Source organism: Musca autumnalis, unplaced genomic scaffold (assembly GCF_047663935.1).
Source record: "Musca autumnalis isolate F117 unplaced genomic scaffold, ASM4766393v1 scaffold_5, whole genome shotgun sequence".
In the NCBI taxonomy this organism is placed as follows: Eukaryota; Metazoa; Arthropoda; class Insecta; order Diptera; family Muscidae; genus Musca; species Musca autumnalis.
Window position 1 is genome coordinate 116,977,569 of NW_027412088.1, and position 13,905 is coordinate 116,991,473.

The 13,905-nt window shown below is 33.9% G+C and overlaps 1 protein-coding gene across 1 annotated transcript in view; it reads right to left on the bottom strand.

Moving 5' to 3' along the window:
- Positions 1–8,963, bottom strand: part of Prp19 (pre-mRNA processing factor 19) — a 46,046-nt gene extending 37,083 nt beyond the window's left edge. The window contains exons 1-3 of the mRNA XM_073956875.1: positions 8,763–8,963; positions 7,646–8,664; positions 7,249–7,589 (exon numbers count right to left, since the gene is read on the bottom strand). Coding sequence (XP_073812976.1) covers positions 7,249–7,589; positions 7,646–8,664; positions 8,763–8,781 — 1,379 coding nt within the window. The 5' untranslated portion in view covers positions 8,782–8,963. The remainder of the gene's footprint in view (positions 1–7,248; positions 7,590–7,645; positions 8,665–8,762) is intronic.
- Positions 8,964–13,905: the final 4,942 nt, after the last annotated feature.

Genomic DNA, 13,905 nt, shown 5'->3' on the forward strand with positions numbered 1-13,905 from the left:
TTCCTCTAACTTAATGACTTTCATGTCCTTTTCGTCCTTTATTTCTTGTACCGTAGTGAAAGTACCACAAGATGAGATTTTTCAGCATCCAAATTTTCTACAAAAATGTTGCTCAGAAGATTTTAGGTACGGTTCTCTTTGGCAACTAATCAATTTTGTCCCGTTTTCATTGTCAGTTTTGACATTTATTCGGACTTGGTTCAGAATTAAGCTATGTTTTGTTTTTCTGTATATTCGTTATTTGTTATGTATAGGTATGTAGACATAACAATTGGTTATTGCTTATGTAGACATCTGGGGTGCTTCTGAAATATTTACGACAAATAGCTCTTGTAATGACGAACACGTTAATAACAAATTTTCTTGGAGGATAGATCCGGTTATCTCAATTTTTGAACCGGATATTCCGACATTAAAACCGATTTTGAACCGGTTTTAAGTAACCGATTAAACTTATATGTATACCATTAAAAAGCTTATAGAGATGTCAATTAAGTTAAACTAATTCGCTTATGAAAACTTTGTTAGTTGCAGTTCTAGAACAAAAAACCCGTTTCTTGAACCGTTTTTAAGGAAAAATATTAGTACGCGCAAATATGGAGATCAAAGGCTCGCCAATCGATTTCACTGAATACATGTCACCTCAAAATGAAGCTACAACAACGCCAAACAGGGATATGGAGCTATTTTCCCAAGTATTATAGGGAAAAAATCAAAAACTTCATCGCGCGATATCTCAGAAACTTGACCTATGGCGAAAATTTCCTTTTAGGTTCTTAGTATACTCATCAAGGGCTTTCATCCCCAAAAGAAATTTTCCACCCCCCAGACTTTGAGTTCCATTTTGTGTCACAGTGTAATTTATACGATGAAAATCAGTATATAATATTTGATAGTTTCTACTAGATCTTATAGGAACATTTAATCAAATAGAAGAAACAAAAATAAGTCTGAAGATATATCGCCATTTAAAATTTTCAGTACATCATTATGCGTCTGCTTTTTAATGTGGGTTATCGAATTAATTTTAGCCGCTAGTATATGAAGGAAGGACAAATTCACTATTCCAATGGAAACTTCTCAATACAAAGAGTAAAATCTGTTGTTGAATGGATTCTATTTTATCGGCATAAATTGCATAGTGAGGATCCCATATTACCGACCCATATTCTAATACAGGCCTAACAAGGGAAGCAAATAATTGCTTAGTATCATATGGGACTGAAAATTCCTTAGTCCAACGTCTTATAAAACCTAATACACCATTGGCTTTATTCACCATTGATATAATGTGATTATTAAAATTTAATTTTGGATCCATTAAAATACCCAGATCAATAAACGATACTACGGACACCAAAACTGTCCCATTAATGTTATAATACCCTGAAATGGGAGAATTTCTTATAAAGCACATAAGTTTACAGTTTTTTAGGTTTAAATCTATGTTGTTTAATTCACAACACAGAGCGAAACTATTTAGATCATTTTGAAGTATGTAGATCAAAACTTTCTTGAGACTTATGAGTATAGTAAATTTTGACATCATCTGCATACATAAGTAATTGTGAATTGTGTACTGATGAAGGTAATCGTTAACAAAAAGTAAAAAATAAAACTGGACCTAAGCGACTCCCTTGTGGAACACCAGATGGAACAGTAATCAACTTTGGTAATCTTCAAACAGAACTAACTGGGATCGGCCATGTAAGTAGGAAGAAATCCACGACAATAAGCTTTTACTAAAACCAATGCGATCTAGCTTATATAAAAGAAGTTTATGATTCACTCTATCAAATGCTTTACTAAAATCCGTATAAATTGTATTAGTATATTTACGTCCTTTAAACCCTTTAATAATATCAGATAACAATTGTATTAGATTTGTAATAGTTTGATAGTCCATTGCGAAATCCATGCTGACATGGACTCAGAATAGATTGAATTTTATGAGAAATAACTTCAGTGATTAATTTTTTAAATAACTTCGGTATAGCACTTAATTTTGATACACCTCTATAATTAGAGACATAATTTATACTGCCAGACTTATTTATGTAAGGGTACTAAATAAGATTTTTTCCAATAGTTAAATATAAATAGCAAATAGTTAAATAGCAAAGACAAAGGCTGGGTCAGGGTAGTATGGCAATGTTTGAGTACTACACTAGGCACACCATCAGGACCAGAACTTTTAATTGCTTTAAGTTTCCGTAAGTTTTTTGAGATATCGGTTTGAATATATGGCAATGAAATATGATCTAACTGTCTTTCTTTTTGAGGATATGTCGATGCAAAAAATCAGCAAAACAGTCAGCTATTTAATTTGCGCCAATTTGATGACTTCCTTATCATATTAACAAAATAATAAAAGGATTTTGGATCAGTTTTAACATTATTTTTAACTTTATCTAGATACAATTTATTCGATTTTTGGTACACATTTAGAGACAATATTGTTTAAGATAGAATTTATCAATAGCGCGTTCTAATTCATCTTCATTACTACACACTAACACTGTTGCCCAATCGACATTCGAAAGAAGAAAATTAGTTTTTTTTTAATTGAAAACAGTTTTTAAAGAACTATCTGTATTGTTACTAATTAATGATTGATTGTAAAGCATAGATACGCAAAGAGTGGGATGATATTCATCTTCAGGGTTTACTATTGGCTGTATTCTAGTAATTTCGAAATGTTGAGTAACATTTACGAACACTAAATCAAGTATTCTGTTATGCGTATTAGTAATATTATTTATCTGGGATAGGTTCATATCCAAGAATCGACTAACAATATCAAATGTAAGTTGATTAGTGTTGGCATTGGTTGTTAAAGGGCTCAAGGCTTCTGAATCTGGCAGCGAAAGCCATTTAACAGAAGGTAAGCTAAAATCTCCTAATATCAGAATGTGATCGATATCTCTCATCTGCGAAGTAACTGAATTTATTGCAGACAAATGACGAAAATATAGAAGTGGATCAGATGATGGCGGAATAAATTAGCATGTAACGAATAGTTTATAGTTGGATAATACTATACAAATGCCTATGAACACAATATCATCAAAGTTATTTATTTTTTTTATTTATTTATTTATTTCAATTCATATTTGCCTAGTCTTTCGACCTTAAGCTGTATACTACATTATAATGTTTATATAACAAAATTAATATAAAATAAAGTAATAAGTAAGGAATATTTAAACTACTCAAACAAAAATAATTACTATCTGCAAATGTAGGGGTAGTAATTATATAAAAAAAACGATATAAACTTATAACATTTCGACTAATAGAGATTTAAAGTACTCCAGGAAATGGATGGGATGTTCAACTACTCGTTTAACAAAAATATACAATGATATATTATAAACATAACTAATTGGTAAAAAAACTATAATTTTTGAAAATTTAAATTTAGCAAGAAAACAAAGATTATGAAGAAAGGGCATTTTGTGCAAGCACACGATTAATTTTTAACTACTAAAATGAAAACTGCATTAACATATGAATTTGAATCTAGCCACCCAAAACGTAATGTACTTAAACAAATCAAGTAAATAACGACCGAGTGGCAACATCCATATTTTATAATGAAAGTGAAATTTTTGGACATAAGTGAACATAGGCAGAATAAAACATGGAGAAAAATAAAAACACAAGATTGCTAAAAAGATGCAATTATGTATACATATATACAAGCATATACATGCATATGTTTACTCAGGCTATTGAAGGTGCCGCAAGAGATTTTCACGAAATGTACGTTGCGTTACATTAAAAAATCGTATAGAAAGTCTTAAAGAAAGTGACAAGGAATTATATATCCTGGCCACCCTAACGTGAAAAGAATGCTCTAAAATCGGAGTTAATCTTGGAATAATTAGTTGGGGGTTTCTCGGTGATTTAGAAAAATGAAAGAAACGAACTAGGAAACAAGGATACTGAAGCTTAACAACTTTATAAAAATGGATCATATTACGTAGGCTCACAAAATTACGAAAGCTGCAGCCGAGAAAATTATGTATGTACGGTGTTACATGCAGCCGGATGCATATGCCATATACATATCTAATGACTCTATTGAACGCCAGCTGAACCCTTTTCATGTCAGAACCACAAGCACCAGAATAAACTTCTAAACAATATATTATTAATGGCATTATAAGAGCATGGGCCAGTTTTTTCCTGATAAACTGCGGAAATTTTATTTCCACATTATATAATTTTCTAAGAATAAAATTAATTTTGGAAACAACAGAATTGACATGAACTTCGAATTTAAGATGTCTATCGTTTTAGAGGTGCTTATGTTTAGTTTATTTAAACACATCCAATTATATAAAATCGACATTGAAGAGTCAATAGAAGCTTGCAAAACATCATGGTAGCTCACATCACTTTTAAAAAGAAGCTGTATGTCATCAGCAAATGCAAATGGCAAGCAATTTGAAGTGGAAAGCAATGGAAAAAAGATCATTGATGAAGATTATAAAGAGTAGTGGGCCAAGTACCGATCCTTGTGGTACACCACTCAAAACCGGCAACAATTCAGAAGTACGACCATTACACGAAACATACTGATACCTATTAGTAAGGTAAGACAGGATAAGATTGCAAGCTGTTATTGAAAAATTGAAATGTGAATGTAATTTATTTACCAGTAAAGTATGATCTATCCTATCGAAGGCTTTCTCCATGTCAAGGGAAAGAAGAACACAACATCCTTGATTACTAATTATGCTTCTGATGTTGTCAGTAAGGCCAATTAGCATAGAAGTCGTACTCCGATTCCGTCTAAAACCTTGCTGGGAATCGTGAAGTAGACACAAGGATGTAATATGGTCAAGAATCTGAGATTTAACAATGTACTCAAACATTTTCGATAAAATGGGCATTATTGAGATGGGTCTATACGAGTCGGTGGATTCACTTTTACGAATGGGAATAATCTTTCCAATTTTCCACAATGCCGGAAACGTAGAGGTCATTAGCATTGTATTAACCAAATGTAATACATGCCTTTCAATATGAGGCCAAACAATGTGTAAAAATGTTAATGTTAAACCGTCTGAACCCACAGCTTTAGATTTTATTGAAGAAAAAGCAAGCCTAACTTCATCGATTTCAACAGAGCGAAACATAAATGAACCATCCAAATTACCAATGAAACTCGAATCACTGCGGTTTTGAAAAGAACGAAAAGAACTGTTGAGTTCATTGACATCAACATCAATTACGTCCTTTTCATTACCAACACCATATCTCTTCAACACACCCCACAATTCCGCGCTAGTTTTTCCATCAAACAATGACACATTCACTTGGGATTTAATACTTCTTATTACTCGCTTAGATTTGTTACGGCACCTACAATAAATTTTCCAATTTTCAGGACTAGGATTTGATTTATAATTTCTCCAAGCAAGGTTCCGAAGGGATGTGACATGCTTAATTTCTGGATTATCAAACTAATCATCCTTTCTGTAATGATTAATTTTACGTTTTCGTACTGGAAATGAAGAATTAATGTTCGCTAAATTAGAGTACAAGGCATTCAGCTGTAAATCTGAATTGGCAGTTATGTACATGCCTGAGAAATCACACCTAGATACAACTTCCTGAACGTCAACAGGAGATAAAGCCGAGTAATCAACATATTCATAGAACAAAGTCTTACATGCTTTTGAAATACTCAGAGAAATAAAAATAAATGAATGGTGCGAAATGCCTGGACACTGAAACTGACTAGAAAGACGAAGGGTTTCAATAGAAGAAAGTAAAAAGTAATCGATTAGGGATGTAGACCTATGTGCAATATCATAATGAGTGGGAAGTGAATTATGAACTACAGATAAATTAATGTTACTACACACATTTCTCACATGAATCGATTTTGGTAAATTAAATAAATTATTGTTGAAGTCGCCCATTAAAACAACGTCATCATACCTTACAATTAAATCAGATAAATTATCTTCAATATTGGCAAAGTCCCCATGCGGCAAATAAACAGTGCCAACCAAAACTTTTTTCTCCCAAAACATAGCTCTGCAATAATTAAATTAGAGGAAAAAGAAGAATCGACGACTATAAGAGAACACCAAAGCATTTTTTATTTAAACGGTCCTTTCTAAAAACTTGATAACGAGAACAAAGAATTTCGCTATTTAGGATAGATGACTTTAAACAAGTCTCCAGCAGGCCAAAATTCGCGTACTATTATTTGATCATAAACGTTTTGAGGTAGAACGATTTTAAATGATGATCTGCATTCGAATAGGATGAGCCTAACTTGATACTTTTTAGGAAAAAGTTATTAATTTTTAATTCAATATAATAATTTATATCGTCAGCAGCTGTGCCCGATACATATACTCACAGTACTTAAAGGGGGTAGCAGAGGTCGCGGCAACCCCACCAGTAGCAACTTGTATTGACTGTACTGAACCAGATACAGTGGCAGCGAAAGCTTTCCTTCCAACGATCACCGCAGTTGGATTAGCAGCAGTCGGTGGATTGAAAACCCCGCCTCACGAAACGCCAGGTTTATCAGAAGTCTTCGATTTGTCGAAATCTTCTTATTCTTTGACCTTTTGCAAATTCTTCCAAATTGGGATACTTCTTGGTGCAAATGTCAAAACAAGATTCGTATTGGTTTCAGAGATATAGCCCCGATTTGTTTTAAAATGTCAATATTTAAACAAGTTTAGACGCAATAAAATACAAAATCGATCTAAAAAAACGGAACTTCTTTCCTCTAGCTACCGCTCTCGGAAAATATTTTTTTTTTGTAAGTAGGGATTTAAGGCTTTCCCCTATAGACAGGTGCAATTTTGGAAACGGGATTGCACATTATTTCCAAGTAGCCGGCAAGGAATATTTTTCAAGTTTTTTTCCGAGAGCGATAGCTAAAGAAAGGATAAGCCAAAAAAGCAAATAGGGGTTTGTTTGTCTGGGTCTATACTTTCCCGGCACACTATTTCAGTAAAAATGATCGTTTCACCTTAAAGTTCAGTTCCATAAAAATTTTATTTCTTTGCCGATCACTATCACTATACCATTAGATGGCTGTGCAGCATCCTCAAACCTAAAATGCATACACTTTTTGATGCCGAAGAAGTATGACTAAATCACGGTTTACGTAAATTTTAAATCAAATATTCTAATATACAATTTAGTACTTCACTTTTATAATCAAACCACGAAAATTTATAATTTTTGAAAATAATTGTTCCAACTCACCTAACATCTGAGCCAGCAATAGCTAAATATGTGCCGCTTTGGTCAAAACATAAATCTTTAACAGTATACAAGTCATCAAGTTGGATTGTTTTGAAATTTTTCAATTTCCGTAAATCCCACAATTTGACACATGCGTCATCAGCGGCCGTTGCCAAGTAATAGCCGTTTTCTGAAAATGATATAGCCGAAATTGGACCTGTGTGACCAGGAAAATTCGCCACGTTACTCTGTTCTTTTAGATCCCAGATTTTTACTTGCGAATCGTCAGTGCCTGTTCCAAAAATTAAACCATCCGGATGGAATTGGGCCGTTGTTAATCCAACTTCAGCTGTATCAATAACCTAAAAAATTAAATTACACTAGATGAACAATATTTAAAAATGAGCGCTATTCAGACCTTAGTTAGCAGACGTCCTGTTCGAATGTCCGAAAAAGCCCAATGTTTGTCAGAAGATGTAGATAATACGTAATCTCCGGTAGGGTGGAGTGATAATCCCGTTACAGGGCCATCGTGACATCTTAGCAATAACTGAGTTTGCGATGAAGGTACATTCCATATGCGTATTGTCATATCAGGAGAACCAGTAATCACGGTATCCTCATCAGGATGATAAATTACTTTAGTAATTTTCTTTGTGTGTCCCTTTAAAATTGCAACAACTTGTTCAGTGTCCTTGTTGAAAACTGTTGCATTTTTGTCATTTCCTCCTGTTAATATTTTACTGTGATCAGCAGAATTAATATCAAGTGCTAAGATGCCAGGTATAGACGCTGAGTGTAAACCTGGATGAGATGCCGTAGTTAAAAAGGTTTTTATCTGCTCCTGAGTAACTAGTTCCTCAGGAACTGTGCGACCACGTTTCTTCCGCTCCTGTGTTAAAATTGTTGCCTTGTCTTGTAGCTTTTGTATAACGTCAGCGCTCATACCAGCCTGCTCAATAGGTTGTGTAGCAACACCGGCCGCTTCCGAGGCAATTGCGGGCTGTGGAATGGAAGTGGGTGCTGCTGAAGCTCCAATTCCAGCCTGCGGTTTTAGTGTAGCTAAAGCTTCTCGCGCAGCCGCTACCTCCTTGTTCAAGCGAGCAATGACACGACATGCTGCGTCGTGTTGATATAAAGCGTGTGAGAGTTCCTGACGCGTGGTTTGTAGTTGCTGCCGTTGAGTGAAGGAATGCAACATCAATGCATCCCATTCATCCTGCAACGTTTTCAAAGTAGCGGGTATACTTGTCGCACTAGGCGGCTTTGGTTTAACAATTGGTGGTGTCTTAATTTCTATTAGTTCTTCCGCCTTCATCTCTTGTCCAGTAATAGGATCGCAACCATTTTCCAAGAGATACTTCTCTATTATACGCTTTTCAAAAATGGCTCCAGAGTGAGGTGAAATTACGGGAGTATCTGGAACTTCATTAGTAACTAAAACGAATTGTGGCGTTTATTAGAATAGAAAAATGGAACGAGCTCAATATAGAAATGAAATCTTTTTTCCCTGCGTGGCCGTAACCGATACTTACTTGCACAAATTAATGACATGTTGCCGATTCTTCCTAAGACTTTTATCGACGATGTAAATTAATTTATTTTATATATTTAATACGTTTAATATGTGCTGTGTTCCTCGTTACCTCGCTAGAATTCATAAAACATGAAGCGGGGTATGATTTGATTACTCCAAGCATCGATAACAGCTATTAAATCGAATTATCGATATCGCAAAACTTTTTTGGTCTGTTCCCGTACTACACATTTTTACTCCGATAACCGATTTTTCCTTTATGTTATCGAAAAAATAGTAAAAATGTGTAGAAATGTGCAGTACTGGAACAGGCCAAAATGGCCTGTTCCATGGCACAATTACCCAGGTAGTGGTATCATCAAATTTTGAAAATGAAATGTCAAAATTTTCTTTATGTTGTTGAGAAAATTACAAGAAAAATAATTTTTTTTATAAAGGGATTTGACACTTCATATTCGAACAGCTGGTGTGATACCAGTACCTGGTAATTGTGCCATAGTCTGTTCCAAGTCTTAAGGCCGCGGCACATACGGCGCATTGAGCGTCGCGTTACAACAACCACATGAAAAATTCAAGAACAAACTTGGCATCACTTACCCTTTTTTCATGTGGTCGTTGTTTTCAACGCGCAAAGCATCGCACAACGGACCGTATGTATTTGGCCCTTTATGCCAGACTATGAAAATGAGTTTGTTGGTAAGAGTTATGAAAGGGGTGAAACTCTGTACACAAAGTTCTTTAATCTGAAATTATTCTTTATGTTTAAATTCGTAGCTCTCAAACCAATGCTAAGTCCCAATTTACATTAGGCGAGTTTACTTGCGGCAATTGTCAGTTTGATGGAGAGAGAGGTGAGGTATATGGTAACCCTTTGCCTCTCAACACCCTCTCTCACCCACAAACTGACAATTGCCGCAAGTAAACTCGCCTAATGTAAATTGGGACAAAGCAACGAAATTTTCAAAATTTTCATATGATTTCATATATAGCTTCGTTCCAGAACTTAAAAGTTTTTACACATTTAACACATTTTGCACATTTTTACCCGAAATGCGTTCCCGTACACCAAAAAAGTTCCAAAATGTTCACGTCTCTTTGAACAAAAATGGCGCTGAAAAGTTTTCTCTTTAGAAACTTTTTACACGATAAATTTGAGCGAGCAAAAATGTGCAACATGTTTGCCGCCTTCTGATTAGCTGATACGCCGACTTTGACATTTGTTCCAGATTTTTTGACGTTTCTGCCATTTTTAGCTCTGTTCCATTACGTTCAAGAATATTCACACTTTTTACTCGAAAAGCGTTTCTTTACTTCTGACACCATACAATACATATGAGAGCAGTTTACAACTTTTACTATTTTTGCCGGTTTTACCATTTTCAAAATAAAGGAACAGACCATTTCCGTTCCCGTACATTTTGGAACTCATTTTTGACAGTTTTCTCTTTTGCAAATTTTACCATTAAAAAAGTACTGGAACGAAGCTTATGTGTGAGGACGTCAATGAAAATTAACCCTGCTATTACGTTGGGGTCATTTGATGGCCCAAGTCGTATTTATCATCACCGTATGTCTTACTGGTGGGATATAACTAAAAGTCCTTATTACCTTATGCCATGTTCATACCAGCATTTGAATAACGTCGGTCGTTCTCATAATTACGTACACGAATTAACCCGTTCATACGACATGGTACATCATTCATAGCAACATGATACATATTTTCATAGTTTTTGTTAACTGATTTTAAAGAAAGTTTCAGCCAAAAGACGTGTAAAGTTAATTGATATGAACTGAAAAAATATTTGTCATTCTTTCAAATATCTATTTAATATTAAATTATATTAGTTTCATTCATGTTTTCTATTTTTTCTCACAATTTTGGTGTTTTCAGTATATTTTAAAATGTTTCTATTTTAAAAATTAACGAGAGAGATACCAGCAAAATAAATTTTTGGTATACAGACTTTACGGCAGGCATTTGATTTTTGTTTCTAAATTTGTACGCGACTTTCAAACGATGGACTAGAAATGTAAATGCAATGAAAGAGAAGACAAAATTTGCTATGATTTGAATGTATACTAGTCGTTAAACCGTTTACTTTTCATTCATATTTTGAAGTTTTTCTAAAAATGTTTGTGTTTTTAATAAATTTTTAAATTTTGTATTTTTCCTGTCATAATTAGTTTATTTCGATAAATTCTCTCATTTGTTAGAGATGGGACATATTGTATCGTCGTTCTGAGAGTAATCTAAAATGAACAATGTACACAAATCGTTGTTCGTTCTCAATATTTTGTATGGGAAATGAAGTAATTATATGGTAATTTGGGGTCGAACAATGAATAGAGAGCGAAACACCGTCAGTCTGAACAAGGCATTACCCCGTGCTTATATAAGCTTTGTTCCATCACTTTTTTAATGGTAAGAGTGGTAAAAGAAAAAAGTGTCAAAATTGCTCTCTCTTGAGCATTTTTACCAGAAAAGTAAAGGAACGGAAAAATGGTAGATCTGGCAGCAATGTCAATAAGAAACATAAAAAATCAATTTTCGTCTTTTATTTCACAGTTTTTAATTTAGTTTTGTCAGCGTTCGACTTTTTCTTCTGTTTTTCGACCATTTTCTTCTTCATTGTGAAATAATCGTCAAACAAAAGTCAAAAATCAATTCTGCCATTTTTTACCTGCAGAAATTTGAGCTGTGTTCCAGAACTAAAAAGTTTTTACAATTTTTACGACTTTTACACATTTTACACGAAAACCCGTTCCCGTACACAAAAAAGTTGTAAAATGTTCACTTCTCTTTAAACAAAAATGGCGCTGAATGACGCTCTCTTTAAAAACTTTTTACTCGACAAATTTGAGCGTGTAAAAAATAGTAACATGAATGCCGGCGTCTGATTGGCTGGTACGCCGACTTTGACATTTGTTCCAGCTTTTTTGACGTTGTTTTCCATTTTTGCGTTCCCGAACTTTTTGAAAAAACTTTTGTGTGACAACAATTTTGCTCTTTTTCTCTCTTTTACGAGTTTTACTATTAAAAAGTACGGGAACAAAGCTTTGTCTGGTAGCATGTGGTAGAAGAGAAAGCCATTTCCGCACTCTCTCATCTCTCACTCTCTTAAAAATTGCTTCCAGTTTTTCCACTTTTCGGGGTTAAGGAACGCTTTGCAGGTTAAAAATGGTAACAAATGGTAACCTCAGCTAAGTAATGGGTACTTTACACGATATGTTTTTTGCATATGAGTTGTCACTTCTCCCATACAAAATGTATATGCAAAGTGACAACTCATATGTAAAAAACATATCGTGTAAAGTACCCATAAAGGAACACAGCTATATTGTGGCATGTCAAAATTTAATTTTATTTTTTTAGCGTAAAAAAATGACATTTATTCGGGTATGTGATGAAAACCGAATCGACTGGATTTGCAAAATCGAAATGGTATATAATCGCGAGTGCCGTTGATGATATATATAGTTTTGCTTCGCAAACGCCCCTTATTTGAATAATATTTTTAAAATCCTTTTTCAATTTCATTAAAATATTCACCAAAATTGGAGATATACGATTTCGATTTATGGCAAAACGAGTCGAATCGTTTTCCATCACATACACAGTCTTACATAAGTATACGTACGCCCCATAAATCTCGGGTTTTAGAAAAAGTAATGATATTTATGAAATTCCAAGTACACAGGTTTATTTCGTCTCACTAATAAACAATATTTAATACAACAAAAGTATATTCCATAATATAAATAACGGTAAATTTTACAAAAACCAAAAAATTATATTTACAAAAGTATACATACGCCCCAAGGAAATATGAGTATTATCGTACAATTTATGGAATTAGCAGCAAAATTTATACATTTTATTGTTTTGGCGAATGTGTCTGGGTGTCCGAGATACATTTTAGAGAAAAAAAAAATTTTTTTGGGTGTTAAGTGCCGTTATTTAATGCCAAACTTCTTGTTTAGCTCGTTAAAGCGGACCCTTGCTGATTTCTTTCCGTTTTAAAAAAGCCACAATATTTGTGTCAGATTATAGATTTTGAGATCCTAGAAAGCTTTTTAGTTGACCTTGTGCATAACACACCTTCCTGGGTGTCGATAAATTCACATTTTTCCTAGGATATCTCAGGAAGTTAATAGTTTCCTCGGAATTCTTGGCTCAAATTACATACGGAAGACCTTGAATTGTGTTTTAATATGGTGTTATATAATCCTTGGACACCAATTGAATCATTTTTTGGTTTTTGTAAAATTTCCCGTTATTTATATTATGGAATATACTTTTGTTGTATTAAATATGGTTTATTAGTGTGACGAAATAAACCTGTGTACTTGGAATTTCATAAATATCATTACTTTTTCTAAAACCCGAGATTTATGCTATGTTTACATTTACGAAATCCACTCGATTTCATCTGTCAAATCCATAGGTTAAACGTCAAATGAAATCCAATGGATTTTAGATGAGATTTCATTTGACGTTTGAGCTATGGAATTGACAGATGAAATCGAGTGGATTTCGTAAATGTAAACTTAGCATTATGGGGCGTACGTATACTTATGTAAGACTGTGTACCTGTAGTGCGATTCTCTAACTCATTTTTTGAGTTACCGACAAAAATCGGTAAAATTAAAACGCAAAATTATGAATGAAAAGTTCAAATAAAAGTTGACAACACTCTTGATATCGGTAGAACTTTTCGACAACTTTTTATTCGTCGCTAGCTTACCGAAAAACATCGGTAATTACCGAAATTATAAGCAATTTAATTCTACCGACAATTGTCGGTAACTCAAAAAATGAGTTAGAGAATCGCACTACTGATTGTTGTAATTTTTACATTCAATAACAAAGAATCCTAATGCTTTCAGTTCAGTGACAGATGTAGCCAGAGATGCCAAGTTGGTGGTTTCCCGCTACTTGTGATTTTTGAAGTATGTACAAAAACCACTGTTTAAGAGATGTAGCGGTTTTTCATTTTAAATCGCTACAGTAGTGATTAGTGATAGTAGCGGTTGTAGCGATTTTTACACAACATTGTTAATTATCATCACTTTTAAAGCAAACGAAAAAGAATATATTTGGTATGTTCCTTTTGGTCTGTTCCTTTACTTTTGAAAAT